The 18,902-nt window shown below is 44.0% G+C and overlaps 1 protein-coding gene across 1 annotated transcript; it reads right to left on the bottom strand.

The window, feature by feature from the left end:
- Positions 1-8,722: 8,722 nt before the first annotated feature.
- On the bottom strand, positions 8,723-17,397 carry TMX1 (thioredoxin related transmembrane protein 1). The gene is made up of 8 exons (XM_068947563.1): positions 17,224-17,397; positions 16,982-17,097; positions 16,063-16,108; positions 15,410-15,538; positions 13,772-13,817; positions 13,583-13,684; positions 13,422-13,491; positions 8,723-13,150 (listed from the first exon to the last, which is right to left on the bottom strand). Exons 1-8 carry the CDS (start codon positions 17,373-17,375, stop codon positions 12,972-12,974), a joined length of 840 nt encoding a protein of 279 aa, XP_068803664.1. The 5' UTR covers positions 17,376-17,397; the 3' UTR covers positions 8,723-12,971.
- Between the last annotated feature and the right edge of the window lie 1,505 nt (positions 17,398-18,902).

Below are 18,902 nucleotides of genomic sequence, written 5' to 3' on the forward strand. Positions count from 1 at the left end.
GGAAAAGTCTCCCTGCGAGACTGCGTCCTCCCTCCGAAGGGGACCCTGAGACGGCAGCGGGTGCCGTTCTCCCTGCAGGAAGGCGTCGGAAGTTCACCGGGGTCATTCGTGCCGTCCCCAGTTTCTCCGGGCACGTCTAGCGCCTACGTCTGGCACGCGCGGAGGTACGGCACCTCTGCAGCCCCGGGCCCTCGGCGGCACAGCAGGAGGGGCAGGAAGAGGTCAGAGGCGGAGAAGAAAGGCAAAAACCAGCGTTTGCAAACGTTTGGGCTGCAGCGAGCATAAAAGAACATCCAGCATCAACCGCGAGCGCCGCCAGAACGCGCCGGCTCCATCCTTTGCCAACAGCCGGAAGCAAAACGCTGTCGCGCTCCGCGCGGCAGGCAGCCCTGGCAAAGCCCCAGCGGCTGCCCCCGCTCCCTCTCCCCCAGAGATCATTAAGGGGAAACGTTTAGAGAAATCAAACGCTTTTTTTTTTTTTCCCCCCCCCTCTGCTTCTTAGGCTAATAGGGAAAACCAAGCTGATTTGCGGGAGAACAACATTTAGCAATCTCTAATTCATCAAAGTCCCCGTCTGTTCTCATTGTCATGCTGACTCTGTCAAAAATCAGCCTTCCTCCAAACGCCGCCGCTTTTAACGGTAAGAGGCCAACGCTGGAGGGAGCTGGGCACGACCGGCTTCTGCAAAGCCAGCCAGAAAAACCAGGCACGGGCCAGGCCCGAGGAAGAGAAACCCCCGTGGGGCTCGACGGGACTCAGGAGAGAGCAAGGGGATAGGGGAAGGACTAACGGGTGCGCGCGGCCGACTAGTTCGGAGCAGCGGCAGGTTTGGCGCGGTCAGCCAACGCGGGGCTAACGATGCCAGGAGCGGGGCGCCGGGAAGGACTATCGTGGGTCTGCACCTCTGCTGCGAGGGTCGCTCCGGGACCAAGCGGTGTCTGGAAGCAGCCCCATGCCGGAGCCTGCGTGCAGGTGGGGACGGGCAGCCCCGGCGCTCCTCCTGCAGCCGCGGGGCTCTCGGCGAGGCCGCGAGCTGCTCCGCTTTCCAGGGGAGGTAAGTAACAAGGCTCTGCCCCCATGCTGTTCTTTAGGGGCGAGATTATTCTCTGTGGTCCGTATAGACAGATAACAAAATGCTCCTACGTTCAGCTGAACCTGGCGATTTGAGCTGTGGATGTAGCTTCTTCTACGGTGTTTTCAACAGCGAGGGTTACGTTTTCAGAGTGGGCAAGGCCACGTATGACAGCTGTCATTTGGCACACGCCAGCTTAGACGCGGTCAGGTTTTTTCCTTCCCACAGGAACGGTTGCCAGTAACGTATCTCACCTGCAACGCTAGTCCTGCTCCGACCAGGAGGCGCACGCCAGGTGTAGGCACAGGGCTGAGCTGACTCAAGGCATCACAGCGAGCGGAGGAAAGAAAACCTGACGTTTGCTGCCCTGAAGACAAAAGTGTCGTTTTTATTCTCATCCACAGGGCAGAAAATCTAGACAGCTGCAGCGCAGCGGTGAGCCCTGGGGCAGGACAGCCCCTCGGTTCCCACCTGCCTTTGCTAGCGCAGAGCAGAGCCTTTCATCGCCCCGGCCCGCTCCGGAGTTCACAGCTTTCCTCTCCTGATGGCCCTGCGGGAGCCGGGAGCTTGCGAAGCCCTGGCCTCGGCAGCAGCAAACACAAAGCAGCCCGGCTCCCTCCAGGAACGCTGCTCCTGCCCTGCAGGGCTGGGAGTCCAGGCAGCAGGATCGGTGCCTTCGCCTGGAACAGCTCTGCTGCCCCCAGCCGTCTGCTGCCTTCGGAAACTCCCTCCTCTGCTGGCCCTGGCTCGGGCTTTCTGGCCGAGCAGTTCTGCAGCGTGAAAAGGAACAAGGAGCACGCAAAAGCTGGTCAAGTGCAAACGTCAATGGCTTTTCGAGACACGTTTGCGTATCAACTGCTGCGGAAACCCAGCTTGCTCTGGGGCCAGCCAGCACCCACGCTGCAGTGCAGGGGACAAGTGGCTAAGGGTACTGTGGCTGATCTGCTTATGGAAGAACAGGTCACCCTCCGTGAAGCTACAACACCTGCTGAAGATGCAACCCAAAGCCTATTTACATAAAAAACTCGCATACATGTCAACTCTTCAATCAAGACTTCACTGTTCTTCACAAGAAAGAAAACAGAAGCAGCCGGAGCTGCTTCATACCATCTTTGATAAATACAGAGGAGAAAGAAGACTTTATTCTCTGCACTGCTCTCCAGCATTTGCTCCTAGTACTGGAAGTTTTGCGGATGATCCCAGTCACCATAACAGGAATCCATCCAAAGCACAAAGTATAAGAGCTGGACCTTTTCCTTCTCTGTTGCTATCTCTAGCCAAGACCTGTGTTGCTGCAAGGTTACTTCCTGCTGTTTCCTCTAGGTCCTGTTAATCATTAATTTCCTAACATTCCTCCATTCAGAAAGTTCTCACTCATCTGTAACCTGTATTTTCCATTTCTCAATTCCATGCCACCTGGTTACACTCCAGGCAGCTGTAGTGTTACGTGACATGGCTTGGCCCCTTCTCACAGGGATGTATTATCCTCATAGTCATCGTTCCCTTTAGAACACCTGAAAACATTATTATTGGTCCATTTAATACCTTCACCAGGCTCTTTTAAGCTATTTAATTACTTCAGGTCTCTCTGTAGAAGTAACATTTCCTCCAAGAGTAACAGAGATCCAAGCAATCTTTATGCAGCATTCCCAAGTTGCTACCGCATGGTCAGTTGGCTCCTTTCGCTCGCTTGCCTTTTGGCAGCATGACTTCTTCCGAAACCCTCCAGCATTAAGTTAGATCAGCCCATTGCGAGACTTGCTCCAAAGCCATTAAAAAAAATACCCAAAGCAGAGCAGATCTCTGCATGGAGCATTTCAGCTTCTCAGAGCAGTGTGAGGAGCGTTAGCTCCTGGCCAATTAGCTAATTGTGAAAGACAAAAAGCGAACAGTCCTTGAGCTCAGCACACACAACGTTGTATGCACATGCCCAGACCTTGCCTTTATCAAGAGGAGAAACATCACCTGCAAATTTCCCAGAGAGCTCTGTCAGAAGCAGCCAGATGCTGCCACTAACTGCACCAGAAGTTGAAAATACTGTATTAGGCTACAGCCAGGTTCCTGATTTCCTGGGTGTGCAGAAAACACATAAAGTGTTTTCAAAAGCAACCATGGGATATCAGGATAACACATATTTTTTATGAAACCTAGTCAAGGGACTTCAGTCAGCGTTTCCTGAAAAAGAGACCTCTCTACTATGTCTCTGTTGAGCCCTGCCGGCAGCCTCCTCCAGCCCAAGAAGGTCTCACTACACCACCACATGTGCGTTTTGGGCAGTTTTAGTCATCGGTACAGAACTTCAGCGAAGCATCAAGACAAACAATTCTTCCCACAGGGGCTGACAGCTCCCAGCAGGGTTTGCTCTTTCTGTCTCTCACTCCTAAGAAAACATACAGAAACCGCCAACAAAAACTCAGATCCTACTCAGCCAAGCCTCTGGCTGGCTTTAATGATCACTCACCCTTCATGGCAGGCTGACAACTAGCTGTAGCCTCAACAGATCTTAAAAGGGCCCTGAAAACCGATCCATCAAACCATTCCGTCACTTTGGAAACCTGTGACAATGTCTACCACATATATCAAACTGATTATCAATTACTGTGTTCAAAAATAATATTGTAGCAGAGACTACACATAAATTATTCTTCCTGAGCAAAAGATATTTTGAAAACGTTTTTATTTGTTTTAACACAGGATTTTGCTTATCAGCTCTTGTGTTTTATCACCACTCGCAACAGATCTTTCAGCAACTCAAAGCCTTTGGGAAACCTGGCCACAGACTAAAGCTCCAGACCAAAGTAGGACATAGCAGATACAATTTTTATTAAAGGACATAGACAGAGCACACACCAAAGCCTGCTTAAAACTGAGTACTTAATCTCAAGGTATTGTTAAAGAAAAAAAAAGGTCCTATTCAAATACAAAGCAAATAGCCCTGTATAAGGCCATGATTTCTGTCTTTTCCAAGTATTTCAGAAAGGGGTGGAGAGAGAAAGAGGACATGGTAACACACCCTGGGAGAGCCAAGACACTTTTCCAGCCATCTAAGAAATCAACTGTGCAGTCCAGTAAACATCCAGAAAGATTCAACATGGGAAAACGTGTGACATTTTCCTGGGGGACTCAGGGACTGAAAGGCTTTGCTCAGTCTTCACTGTCACTGAATAGCAATGTCACATCTGCTTGAGAACCAAGAGAAAAGGCCAAACAGGGTTTTTGCGTAAGCGCTATCACCTCTGTGTTATTCCTGGGTTACAGCCAGCCTGCCTCCACAACCGCCACACCTGGGGACCACATTCAGTTTATAGCCTGCCCATGTCCTCCTGTCCAGCATTTCTGGTGGCTCTAGGCTCCCTCCGTTGATTCAACACAGAAAATACGTGGAATTTAGGCCATCCAGATACAGCGCGCTGCTTCCTTGGGGTTTTGTTCTGTTTTGTTTCTGATAGATGAAACTACATTTCCAAGACAAATATACACTGTGGTCTGTCAGTGAACAAGATCTTGGCTAATCTGAAGAGTCAGATGGAAGAGATTTACAGCAACTGTGCTAATAGCAGGTCTGAGCTTCACTGAAACAGAACAAACCTCGCGCAGCGATGTTAAAGGAGTGAACTGCCTTTCTTTGTCACTGCGGTGCCTATGCTTGTGCTGGGCATGCAACAGGGAAGGGCCACGCCGGTTAAACTTGCCTATGGCTGAAATTACAGGGATACAGGATGCCATTTACAGAGGTCAAGAAATCTGCATTTTGAACACCCCTTCTCCTTCAGCACGCGTTCAAAGGGCAGTAGCTAACTGCCAAGGAATTTAAAAGAAGATCCAGAAATGTAATCTTGCTGAGAAACTACCACTCATACCAAGGGAAAAAAGGACATTGAGGGTCAGCATATGAGCATATGAGCACAGCATATGTGAAAGACTCTGGAAGGAAAAGCACAGCTAACAAAAAAATTATCTTTAATGATGACCTCGCTTTACATTAATTATTTTTTTTCATCAAGCATTTCTAAAACTTCTTGATTTAGAAGGCACAATTTAACTTTGAAATGAACCTTTTAAGAGATACTTGGAAGATTTAACTGCTGTCTTTGCTCTTCTGAGACAAGTATTTTAGAATCTGCTGTCGCTTCAAGGGCATCAGTTTTATACAAGTTGACAGGAACAGACCTCCTTGAATTCTGGCTAGTAAAACAGAGCTCAGCTTTCCAGGTTGAGAGAGGAGCCATAAAGCCACCCAAAATTGGCTACAGAATAAAAAATTAAAAGATAAAAAAATAGGAATATAGATCAAGTACGTAAAGCAAAGATACTAAAAAGCAAACCCAGGTCCAGCAAATACCTTCTAGAGGAACACTGATTACCACAGAAATTGTGCCAGAGCCAGTGGATGCTCCCACCAGGTTTCTCAGTCAGATTCGCAGAAGCCAGCACATCAGTCTTCTCCCAAACCAAGGTCGTGAAACTTTCTGGAGCCACAGAGCAGCATGGCTAGACTACAGTTAAACTTGTACTGTCCTCTCACATGCTGGAGGAATCAAAAGAGGGAAGGAAAGTTCTGCACCGTGACGAAAAATGTATCATGACTGCTTCTCTCTAGGCACAGGGGACAGCTAATTTGTGTCAGTCTCTCTCTGTTTAACAGGTCAGCTCGTGAGCCACCACTTTGCAGCTCTGGGAACCTATAGCGTCAAAGCAAAATAACAGCCACTGATCAGAGATCCTAATAAGGATGCTAGGATACCCTATTCCTACCTGCATACGTAGCAGAGGAAGACAATGAAGAGCAGAGAGCAGTAGAACAAGACAGGGCGGAGCTGTGCTATGGCAGCTCCACCAATTCAAACCAGTTTGGTGGTATTATGCACACAATCAACATTGCTGTGATATGCTTCAGAGGGGTAAGACAGAAAGCGTATTTTGGAAGATCCGCTCAAGACGTTCAAGGAGAAAAAGAACACGGTGCTTGTCTTCTAGTGCGTGTAAGCTGACAACATGAGCAGAAAGCTCCGCATGAGGACAGTGTCCCAGGGTAAGCTACAGGACACTTGTTCACAAGGTCATTTAGCCAGAATGAAACTCCAGTACAAGGCTGTACTTCTTCTGTCATAACTCATATAGGTATAAACCAATAAAGCAGGAGGTGGGCAGAGCTTCTTTCTAAGCACATCATACTGGTCTGCAGCCTACACAGGCTTGACAGACTCAGTGACTCTGAGCTGTCATGGTAGAGCAGTGAATCCAGTGAAGGACTCAAGCACATATACTCCATCTGTAGTGCTGAAAAACACGTTTGGCTTCCAGCTACACCACCAGGCATTCTTACGACACCCATCACACTCCAGCATGGACCAGCACTCCCTGGGTCTTGAGCAGGCACGCACTTTGAGAAGGCAGAACTAGAAGCCCAGATGCTTCCCACGGCTTCCACCACAGGAGAGAGAAATAAGTGTCAGGGCAGCTAACAGAGCCCAGGGAGCTACTCTTGTGTAGGTACTTAAAGGCAGGTGTGGCACGGCTATGTGATGAAATGAGGTCTCAAAGGAAAAAGAGGAATCAGTTCCTACTGATGGAACCATGGACCACTGATCTACCTTGCTCTTAGCCCATGCAGGATCCCGACACCAAACATTCCTCTAGTTACTGCCCAGCAATGTGATCCTACAGGTATCCTCATGGAACCTGCATGTAGTAGCTGCTTCCCTCTAAAGCAGACAGAAAAAGATGCCTTCCTTTTGAAGGCAATGGGCCAGCTGATGAGGCGTTCAGGAAAAGGGAAGCCATCACTGTGGTTCCCAGCTCTTAGAAGGGAGTTCAGATCCACGCTGACAATAAAAGGTCTTACTGCCAGGCTAGAGGTTGTGACAATTATGGACACCTTCTCTCCTGCCACAGCTATGTCACAGCACGAAGAATTTAACTATCAGTAGAGCAGAACCAGGAAGCAAATCACAGTATGCAGGTTATAGCACACTGTTCCAGGCAAGCGCTAAGACCTCACAGCAAGGCTAGATTTTGTATGCAAGAAATTAAGGTCATATACAAGAAGTGCTAGGAGCAGGAACGCATGTACACTCAGCTACTTCACCAGACAAAGGAAACATTTATTCCTTTCACAGATTAAAGATGCCTATTAAAACATCAAAGATGCATACCTAGAAGTAAGCTTTCTGTATCTGCCTTGCAACTAAAAAAGGCTATAACCTATGCTAAATAGAAATGAACCTTTTATCTGAAAAGTTGAAAAGTTTTAAGGAGCTAAATCTAGAAAATTGAGGAAAGAGGGCAGGCTGAGGCAAAAACCTTCTCTTCTGGAACGTTACTGAAACTGTACTAAAGCCCACAGCAAGACAAGGAGTCCAGAGAGTTAAAGAAAAGTTGATCCAACAGTGGACTCTAGGGTGCTAGCCAGACTAGTGGCCAGAAATAAGATACAAGGAGGAAAGAACCAAAGATGATCCTGTTCAGGTCAAACCAAAAAGTTCAGTTGATGCAAACAAGGAGACCAGACAGCTTCAGGAGACAGATCCTCTCTTCTTTAAGTAAAGAAGTCTTAAAAGTAATATTGACATTGCATTTTGATGTTTCTAAATGCTGAAATAGTGTTGTGGCATATTGGAATTCCTCCTCCCCAGTCAATCTTGCCACAGCTGAAACTGTTTAAGTTTCAAAATTAAACCCAAGGGTGACTAGCAATCTGGCAAACATTGACTGCTAGTTAAACAGACAGTTGCATTTTTGTGTTTTATGAGGTTGGTCTCGACTATTTAAAATACATAAATATATTTCAGTTTGACTTTTGGCTGTTTTTCCTTTGGATCAGCTATTACTTTCTGTTAGACATAATACATTGAGTGGAAGAGTACGGAATTTAAGTTTGTATGAATATCCCCTTAATTCCCCAGGCAAAAGGGATTCCTTGCTCCTGTTGTGGAGGAACTACAGGAATACTACTCCATTTTGTCTGAAGACGCCACTCACCCACACCAGTAAAGAGTGGACACGCAGAGCTGCAGGCGAGCATTGAGAGTATGGTAAGAGAAGAGATGGAGGAAAGAGCAAGGGAACAGGTAAGACAGACTCGCTGATGACAACAGCTGATAGGCAGCCAGCAGTTTTGGACTGGATCGACTATTACTCAATAACGCTATGAGTGCACCTTGTCTGCATTTGCATCTTCCTCGACAAGCCTCTTTCATTTAAGAATTCACACAATTCTGAATGCAGCTTCCCACTGTAAGATAGACTCACCAATGCTGGCCCCTTTGGCTGTTAAGATCTGATATACGCTGTGCAGGTGGAAGAGGGGAGGGGGTCTGTCTGCAGTGGAAATATAATTTGCATGCATTCTGGGCAACTACCAAAAAAACATATTAAAAACAAAGGACTGAATTTTAAACATGTGTCAACTCCAGCCTACATTCTTTTGCAGCACAAGAACTCATTTATTACCATCACTATCTAAGCCTGGTATGCATGAAAGCTCCTTCCCAAACCGCACAAACCATCTAACCGAAATGATAACTGGTCAGCTCACCCTACCATGAAATACCCAAGCCAGTCTAGATTAAGAACCACAAGTACCTCCGTGCAGCTTTAGTTTGAATTGTTATTCAAATCTGTCTTTTCAAAGACACTTATCACAACAAGTTCATTAGCGTCACAACATTTTTTTCCATGGAAACAGTTACAGTTTTACTTCATTGTCAGGCAGAAAGATACTGCTTGTATCTTGTAAAAAGAAAGACATTGAGAACACAGGAATCCAAAGCTGGTGGTTATTTTTTACTCGAAGAATCTTTGACAAATATTTAAAAAAAAAAAAAGAGTATTATTACAGTTAATTCATTCCTTCTGGAATTAAATTGGACATGCTTGTTCAAGATGATGATATGAAAAGGGCAGTATGACTTTTACAAAACTGATATTCAAGCATTATCAACACACACAAAGGACAGGCTCTTATGCGCTTTTGTTACATTGCAACCTTAGATCAACCTCAGTAAACATCTTTGGAACACAGATGAAATAAGCAACTTAGATATTCACAGGACAAAACCATAACATTATTAAAAATATGAACAGTAAGATTTAAACATATCAGCAAATGCAGGTTCCCTACAGATAATCAGAACAGTACTTGCATAAGTTACTATAATCACAAGCATAGGTCTGCAACACAAAGGCTGGATTCCAGCAACTCGAACACTTATGACTAAGAGGCAGTTTTTGAATTTGTTTGACTACTTGCCTAAGGCAGGGAGGCAGTAAGAAAAGGCAGAAGTGCAGGAGGCAGAGGCAAGGTAGATTAGTGCTAGAATTTCTTGTTAAACCAGGAAGCTAACAGGAAAGCAGCAAGGAAAAAGGTTGTGTTTGTTCTTTTAAACCTAAAAGAAATGTTAGCCAAAAGTTATCAGTATATACTTTCTGTATTGCACGATCAGTTTTAAAGTAACTAAAAAATTAGAAAATCCTAAAAAAACTCTGCACTTGTAAAAGCTACATTTAAATATATTTAGTTCGGATACAGTTCAGATTTAAAAAAAAAATTCAACACTTTCCCTATCAACAGCACACAGCACTTCTGTGTCCCTTGTCTCCTCAAACCCTCTCCAAACTAAGGAAATATACCATCTATCAAGGACAACGCTACTACTTCTCCTTAATAAATCATGGAGTTATTGCTTTACTTTACTAGTGGCAAAGGCTAAGATCTACACTTTTAGAGAATTTAAGGCAAACCCACAAGACTAACACCTCAAGGGCATTTATGGTACACGTCGGTTTTCATTCACACACCAGGAGAAGTTCTGATATTAAAAAAAAAAGATAGGAACGCTTAAATTTTAACCAAAAGGATTATTTCAAGCATTGCAGTTATATCTTCTAAACACATAACCCAGTAGTTGTTTTTTTTTTTTTTTTGGCCTGGGATAAGTCATTCCAGAGCACCAAAGTTCAGGGGGGTGGGGGGCAGCGAAGGAAGCAGTTCAAGGACATCTTATAACAACTCATTCTTACTCATCTAAAAACCTTTTGAAAGGTTTGCTCAGATATTTGGAAAGCTGAATCACTTTTTTCCATTCGTAATACGCAGGCTGAATTATGATCTACCTGATATACATAACATGCAATTTACAAAGAAACATTAAAGAAAGGACTTCCACAAAAAAAGTTAAGTATCCTTAATAGCTTTAGATAAACTGATTCACTTAATAAGAACTGTAAATATTGTTTTTTCTTAATAATTTTTTCATATCCCACAAAGTTCATTACTAGCTCCTTGTCTAACAGTCTGCCTTCATAATAATCCCATCTGGCAGCCATGCTGGAGTGAAAACATCATCAAGGGCACTTCTATGCTCACAGTCTCAATGACTCTCCATTGTTTACTATTGACTCAGATTTGTCAACTGCCTGCCAGTCCTACAAGCCCACTGAGATGAAAGCGGAAAAAGACCAGCAAGAACAGGCCTGCTAGAAAGCCTAAGCGTCCTCATCATTAAACTAGCCTTTCACTCGCATATGCTTCAGAAACTAACAGAAGGAATACGGAAGTTTAAGGGATGCAAGACACAGTGGTCCAACGCTTATATGCACTCTTTTTATTTCTACATAGAGAAAATAGAAATCAGAGAAAACAGCAGGCTACAGTTTTTTTAAATAACGATTAAGGTATATTGTTTTAAGATGGTTTTGTGAAAAATGAAAAGATGACATTGTTAAAAAAAAAAAAAAAAAAAAGAATAAGCAGTTATTTCAAGTTCAAACCAAGTAATGCCTGGTTGGATTTCTAATAAGATTTGGTTAAGCATAAATTATTGATGATGTATTAACAACAAGCAGAGTTCTACTGCCATACAGCAGGAAGAACGGGTAGGATTCACACTCAACAGAAGTGTACCCTACGTGTAAACTAACCCTGTTTGAATCAGTCATTGCGACTTGCTACTTTTCATTTTTTCAGAGTAGAATTACTTCACCAAGAAGTATAGTTTTCTGTAATCTTCAGAATAGAATAAGAATCTCCTATTCATGTTCTAAAAGAAATCAATGCAAATAGTAGGTTTCTGGTCAGAGATTCTGCACTACACAGCGCACTTCCAGTAACTTCCATCTGTGAGGATGGCAAAGACGAGCACTCCAGGTTTTGCTCGCTCCACCCTAACTCCAGCACAGTGGATGTGAACAGTCAGCAGAAGCACAAGATGCATTTCAGAAGGGAACTTCTTCTCCTCTGAATGAGGGTAATAACGTGATTACAGAAATATCCCAGTAACCTAATTACAGAAAAATTTACATTTATTTTAGGTAGTTGTTTATACTGCAGATCACTCCTTCAATTACAGTTAAGTTTTCAAAAGATGACAGAAATGTCTCAAAGAAACAGTGCTTTACGTTATTTCAAGGGAACCTGATTCTGTCCTGGATCAGGGCAAGTTTATTACTCTGAAGAGGAAGATCACTTCCCAAAGGAGCTTTGGGGTATTCTTGAGCTTGTGTTTTAGCTCCTTTGGATCTGTTCTCCCTGTCATTTTTCTGTGCTCTAGTAGCAAATGCTAACTTACTTATTTGTCAGCTATAGCAGACTTGTAGTATTCGAAAGAGCAGAAGAGTTGTGTACCAAACTAATGACATTGATTTGTAAGGGAGCATTCAGGTCAAAGTGGGGCAGAAGAGCACTCCGACGCGCTTCAAGAGTTTTGTGCTCAAATTTTTCACCATGCGTTAACTTCTGGTTGAAGACAAAATTCACACTGAGGACTGGGTCAGGAGTGTATGCTACTTCTATTGGCAGGCAGAAAATACAACATTTTACTTTCTTCAGAAGCTCATAGTAACTTGTCTCAAATATATTCAGACATAAATGCTCAGAAGCTTGTAAACAGACATCAAAAATATCTTTTCCTCAAATACACGAAAGCAGCCAGAAATTGCTTTTTCAATACTAGGAATTTTACATGGTTTCCTCTGAACTTTCACATCCTCAGCAAGCAGAATAAGAAGCTTGCTGAACTATGAATGACGTTACATTCTTCCGCTGCTCTTCTGACTTCAAGTCAAAACATAGCGTCATCGGATCATAGTTTTGCCTCCAAACTGGAAATACAGAGCTCTGATGTTAACTCATACTGCAGAAGTCGGCTTAGAAAGTCAGAGAGCAGAGGAAAAAGAATGCAGAACAGAACACCACAAGTATTTTGCAAAATGCATCTTCACTCTAATAAAGGGAAACTATTTCTTGCTAATGCTTATTCAACATTAGAAAGTTGCTGCTTAGATTTGAAGACAATCAATATATTCCACATTGGTCTCAGCAACTTACAAAATGAAGGGTAGCTTCTAGTAAGAGATCTGGATGAAGAAGAGAGGACTTTTTGTAGCACTCATTGTCATAGCAGAAGAACTAGGCTGCTTATAACGGAATTTTTTTTCCCCCACATAAAAAGCCTGGAAAAGGTCCCATAATTGAAGGAATTTTTCCCCTCAGCATTTCTTCAGAGCACTACTAGACAGATTTCTATTGAGAAACCTTTCTGAATGCTTTAACAGCAAACAGGTTAGTGCATTTTCCTTCCTAAGGTTCCCTAACGCGGAAGTACACTGGCTTATATTCTGTAAAACAACTATAGAACAAGTCATTCAAAAAGCCAGGCAAATTATTTCTTGTCACTTCTCTGCATACAGACAGGAGAAGTTCCAGCCATTTGCAAGAGCATGTTTTAGTTTTGAATACCTGATGCCAAAGATATTTGAAGTATATCTTTTTTCTGAATTAGTGAAATGCATCAATACTACCATGACAGGAGTCACTCCTCTCTTCAAGCTGAAGGATCTGATACAGTCAACTCCTTTTGAGTTAGTGACTCACAAACAGTAATTCTGCATGCAAATAAAACTAAGATTTATCCATTGTAGCAGTAGGGTTCACTGGGCGCTGTCTTACAGCATTCATTGAAGAGTTTCTGTTGGACACCTCTTTATCCTCTGTTTCATCATCTGAAAGATCCTCCTCATCTGCTTCTTGCTCTTCATCCAGCTTTTTCAATAGCTGAGCTGACTCTGGAGCTAGCTTTTCTTAAGGGGAAAAGAAAACATGGACATACACAAAAAAAAGTTATCCTGTGAAATACACTTTTTTTTTTTTCTTTTAAACATCACAGACCAGCTCAGAATTTTAACTAATTTAAGTCTGGTAATACTTTCAAATAGCAGTCACTTCAAATTTTGCACAAGCAGAAACTTCTATACAATATTTCCCGTCCCACTGACACAAGTTACATACCAATTTTTAGCACAAAGATTTATCAAACAGCTTCACTGAATTAGAAGTATACAGCGGGCTTACTGGAATAAGGGTATTGCTGTTGTCTGTGCCTTTTGGATGGACAGAGACAGTCTGCTAAGAACACCATTATCTGAAACCAAAGACAGACAAATTAAAACCTCTACACAATCAGCGTAACACACAGTTGTCACATGACAACCTACTTCAAGTGGTTTACTTACGAGTCCCAGTATCAGCCCTGAGAAGAGAGTTGCCAATGCAAAAATAGCGTATGAACCCCAAACTGGTATTCCAACGCTTTCTGTCAAATAACCATGGCAATGCTAGAATAAATGACATGAGAATCATTTCACGAATAGCTAAATATCACGTATGTTAAAACAAAATAAAGTTCAAATCTAAGCACATACCCTGATCCACATTGACAACTGAAACAAAGCAGACATACTGCTCATCCTGAAACAAAGCAGAAAAGAACAACTGAAAACATCTTTTTTAAGCTAGCCACAAATCTGTTTGTTCCAATCTGTCCAACTAGTCATTATTTAGACTCACACTGAACAACTTGCCAGTCGTGCCAGGTTTCCCTTCTAAACACTTTGCTTTTTATGTTAAGTCTTTTACTCAGTAAACAAACGTTTCCTATGAAGTAGCCGCTGGTACCAACAGGTTTATTTATCATACAATATTTCAAATCCAGACAATTACCAATTCTAAAACTTCTTCAACTTGTACCTGCTGACATATGAATTTCAGGGACTTTTATTTATGTTCTAAATTATATTTGGAACAACAGCCTATGAGAAGCCGGCTGGAACTCTAAGACATTAAGAATTTGGATATTAGATTTAAAATTAGGAATTAATAGACTGATTGCTTCTTTTTCACATAGGTGAACAAAACCAGGCTAACTGCCATATATAGTATGCTAGCTGTGATATTTCTCTGTTGTGAAACTTCAGCATTAAGTGCGCCTTTTTTCTAAAGGAAAGGAGAATTTCAAAGATTAAGCCAGCGTAAGTTGCTAATAGGGGAGCCACAGAAGCGGAGAGTTGTGAACAGATGCATGCATGTTTCAGTACAAACAGAGAAGCAGGTACTGTACACTTGCAATAGAAAACGTATTAATCCTAAAATTAATACTCCTGCACATACACTCCTCCCTGAGGGGGCAATACCTTATAGAAGACCAATGACAGTTTCAAGATTCAGATGGTGCTAAAAGTACACCAAGTAACAATGCTGAGCTGCCCAGAGCAACCAGAGAAAACAGAAAATTTCAGTCTAGAGTAACATTTCTCAAACTGAACACCTAAATCCTAGCCTGCTACAGCGCACTAATGTCTCTCAATTGAGAAATAAAACAATGAACAATTGGGTTCACTTTCCTCAACCAATGGTGTTCCCGATGTGCATTATTACTCACAGTCACTTGACTCCTGAAACCACTTCTTTCTCCCCACCCCACAGCATATGCAGTAGTAACTAAAAGCACTTCAACGCCACCAAACCAAAGGGTATTCCAAAGAGCATCTTGGACTACAGGGTATGACCACTCCACACTGCTTTTAACTTTACTACAGATAGCACTGCTTTCTTAAATAGCAAGCCCCTGTGACACAACTACGTTGCTACATTTTCAAGTTTTTATTTGCTAACATCCTAGAACTCAGTGGGGCAAAGCAGCTTTCTGCTGTATAATCAAAAGAACTTTAAGCATCAGTAAGTTACCTACAGCTTTTTAATAAAATAATACTTCCAGCTACGCTTTTGAAACATTAAAGTAAACCTTGCTCAGGAGATCTCTGCTATGTTAGCGTACACAAATCTCGTACAGCTGAGGACTGTGGTATGACATACGCAGCACGCTTACGTACTTCTTACCAGCAGAGACCTGCTGCCTGAGCTGTGAACAAGCTAAGGACCAATATCTACCTCTGCTTCTCCATGCAGCACCAGGTGTGACACACCTAAGAACTTGTCCCAGCGTGTCCCTGAAATGCATACATTTGACAACAAATTTTTTAAAGAATTATACCAAAACTTACAGAAAAGAGGAAGGACCGAACCACGACGAAACAGGCTCAATGGACTTCCATTCCTGATCACTGATGAAATTTATGAAATCAGTTTTAGTTCTTGCACCCTGGTATCTCCTAAACTCTCCATCTTTACAACTGTAGAATGGAAAAAAACCCAAAATAAATAAAACCAAAAAAAAAAAAAACACTTCCATTTTAGTCCAAGCATACAAAATTTGTTTCCACTTAAGAACATGTTTCCTCCTTTTACCTTGCCTATTTCGTTTTTATTTTATTTTGCTTTAGATAATATTGCTTCTAAAATGTTTTTTTAAGAGTCTTGACTCCAAGTATAATAATGCATCTTCTCTAGCTTCAGGTTGTGATTCCACAAAAAGATAATGATCATCTTAATACAATTGCCACACGATGGCATTAAGATTAACCTACAGAGAAAAGATTGCAAAACAGAAACACCCATGAAGGGATGAAATAAATGAGGCCTGAAGGGAAAGGAAAATACTGGTGGCATTGTAAAATCAGAATACATAAGAAAATGGTTCATTCTGTGTAAAGCTACTCACATTCTCAAAGAGCATCATAAATCTCATTTAGCTGTACCAAAAAAGGAATATGACATTTCCTGTCTCCTCCAAAAAAGTGCCACATTGTATACTTACTGATAGATGGTAGGAAGTGCCGTTATGATAAATCGTCCACTTAATCCTGTAAGAAAACAGATGTTTTCAGAATAATAAATGTTTCTAGTCTTTTCTTGTTCTATTGGAGTGCACTATTACACACCTTAAAATTCGTAAAAACAACTGCTCCCAAATATCAGTCTTTAATTCCGATCACACAAACTCGTGTGTATCAACAAGACAGGGCATGATTTAAAAGCAGCATCCCAGGACAAGGAGAGAGAAAATTTCTCTATGGAAAAAAAGATGTCTGGGGATAACAACCGTTTTACTTGACGATTTTGGCCATAACTCTTCAGAAAGAGATGCTCTCTTCTTCCACATGCTCTGCAACCTCCAGTGCTTGCAGACAATAACCCAAGTGAGACAAATTTCAGAAGTTTTAACGTGACTCTGGAGAGTATCAACTTCAAGATTATTTTTACAAGGCCAGACAACGTTATTTTTCACAAATCCCACACAAACGCAGGGGAAATCAACAGAAGCCAGCTTCGCCAAGGGAGATCAGACTTCTTGCACTCCCTTGTTGTCAACCAAGGGGGGTACTGCTACAGGGAAAGAACAGACAACCAAAACGAGATTCTCCTTCTCCATAAGGCTTAAAAAATAAAATCAAAAAGCCCCCTGAAGTCTGCCAATTCACTCTTTAGAGAAAACCTCTAGTTCCTTTATGTATGGCGACTAGATCACTTAACTCACATATAGCAATTTGCCTTCACCAGAGCTCACTAAAGGATTTGTATTATTCTGATTAGAAGTACTGACTCTGTTGGTTTTTTTTTTTTTTAAAAGCACACATACACTAGAAGTTTTGCCTAAGCCAGCAAATACAAAGAGTGTGTGTGTGGGGGGGGGGGGGGGGGAGGGTTTAAGAAACGTCCACACAGGCGCTCCTCACCTGGCTGCTCTGTCACGTCCACTTTAGCAATGTTCACCTCAAGATCTTCTCCCCACTCAGCAAACTTCTCCCACTCGGGCTGCAGGTTCTGGCAGGCGGGGCACCACGGGGCATAGCTGAAGTCAGAGGAAAACTGTCACCAAGAGGGGATCAGGCTGCCTCAGGCGGGGCCCGCTGAGAGACACCCCCCCCCCAACACACACAGCCGCGGGGGAAGGGGCCGGCCCGAGCTCCCGACTCACAACTCCACCATCCACTCGCCCTCCAGCAGCGCCCTCCACGTGTCGTCCGTCAACGTCTTCACTTGGCTCCGCCTGCCCAGCGCCAGCGCCGCCGCGGCGGCCGCCAGCGCCAGCCACAGCAGCGCCCGCCGCCGCCCGGCCCCCGCCGCCATCTTGCCGCGCCGCGCACCCCTCGCTTCCGCCCGCCCGGGGACGCCGAGAGGGAAGAGGGGGCGGGGCTCCCCGCGCACGTCACCGCCGGCACCGCCCCCCCTCCCGCCGCGGCGCATGCGCGCCTCGCGCCAGCTGGGAGCCGGCCACCCTTCACTGCGCGTGCGCGGTAAAGTGGTTCGTTTGTTTGTTTGTTTTTTGGGGGGGAGACCTCCCCCCCCCCCCGCTTCGGCCGCTTGCGTGCGCAAGAGGCGGGGACGAACCAGGGGCGGGCTCAGGGGGCGCGGCAGCCAATAGGGCGTCGAGTTGTGGGAGGCGGGAGCTTCGAGCAAAGCCTCGTGAGACCCTGGGCTCGGCCAATGGGGGAGGCGGGACCCTTCCCCCACCACCTCACACTGTACCGCTCTTAACGGTCTTCTGAGGTGGCAGAACCATGGCAGCGAGGCACCAGGGCGAGAGGGCTCTGCTCATGGCATGCGCTGCTCCGAACCTCGCCCTGGAGCAAGGAAGTTTGGAGAGAGCCCCCCAGCCCAGGAGGGAGCTTCTGCTTCCCTTTGCTGCTGCTCAGAGGAGGGCGTCTCCACAGAGAGCTGGGGCTGTGCCTTGGATGGTCAGGGGCCCTTGGTGGCTGCTTGCCTTCCCTGTACGGTGCATGGACACTTATGTCTCCTGCCTCCTCTCACAGCTGGAGAGCAAATAGCTAAACAAGCCCACCTGCAACAAATGCTATGGCTATGTTATGCCCCTGCCCACCACTTCCTGCCCATTAAATGGTGAAGGAGCATTGGGTGCTCAGGGCAGGTAGTGGCCCATTGCCATAAGCAGAAACTGCTGTATGAGGTCGCAGAGAAGACAGACTTCCATCTCCCAAAGCCCTGATTTCCCCCCTCCACGTTGCTAGTCAGCTATGGCAGAAATAAGTAGTTTTCAAGCAGAAGTCAAAAAAAGGTCACAGGTAATAAGCACATAAATCCCACCTCACTTTACTGCAGCCTATTGATAGCTTAAGCCTTTTGAGGCAAGGAACTTCCTCTTTTTATATGCATGTGCTTTCTCTCCCACAAAGGCTCCTCCAGGTCTTGATCAGGAGAGGCTGTGATAATACAAGTCACCTTTCCTTTTCTGTCTGGATCCTTTTTTTTTCCTTTGCCATAATTTAATATCCCACAATTTAGGGCCTTGGCAGGTGGAGAGGTCTGGTCTGCAGCAGCCATTAGAACAGTGCAGGAAAACGAATAAATCAGGAGATGGGGTTTTTTTTTTTTCTGTTTTGGCAACTTTTCTGTAGTACAATGTGTATGTTCCTTTCAAATATGAACGCTGACACATTACTAAGGGCATGCTGAAGCTTGTTACTCATTGATTCGGGGTTCAATAGTAATTTGCTGCATACAGCACAGCTCACTTCCATTTTATTTTAGTGATAATTGGATTTTTGGAATTTTGTTATTGATACTTTGTTGTGCATCAGTAATGAGATGTTAGGAGCTCTTCAGAGCAGTACACATCCTGATAATGTAAGATGCATT

This window comes from Struthio camelus, chromosome 5, assembly GCF_040807025.1.
Source record: "Struthio camelus isolate bStrCam1 chromosome 5, bStrCam1.hap1, whole genome shotgun sequence".
Lineage (NCBI taxonomy): Eukaryota > Metazoa > Chordata > Aves > Struthioniformes > Struthionidae > Struthio > Struthio camelus.

Coding starts and splice junctions, on each gene's coding strand:
- TMX1 (XM_068947563.1), bottom strand. CDS start 17,375: ATGGCGGCGGGGGCCGGGCGGCGGCGGGCGCTGCTGTGGCTGGCGCTG. Junction 17,098..17,223: donor GGCGAGTGGATGGTGGAGTT/GTGAGTCGGGAG, acceptor CTCTGACTTCAG/CTATGCCCCGTGGTGCCCCG. Junction 13,818..15,409: donor TTCGGTCCTTCCTCTTTTCT/GTAAGTTTTGGT, acceptor GCTTTGTTTCAG/GATGAGCAGTATGTCTGCTT.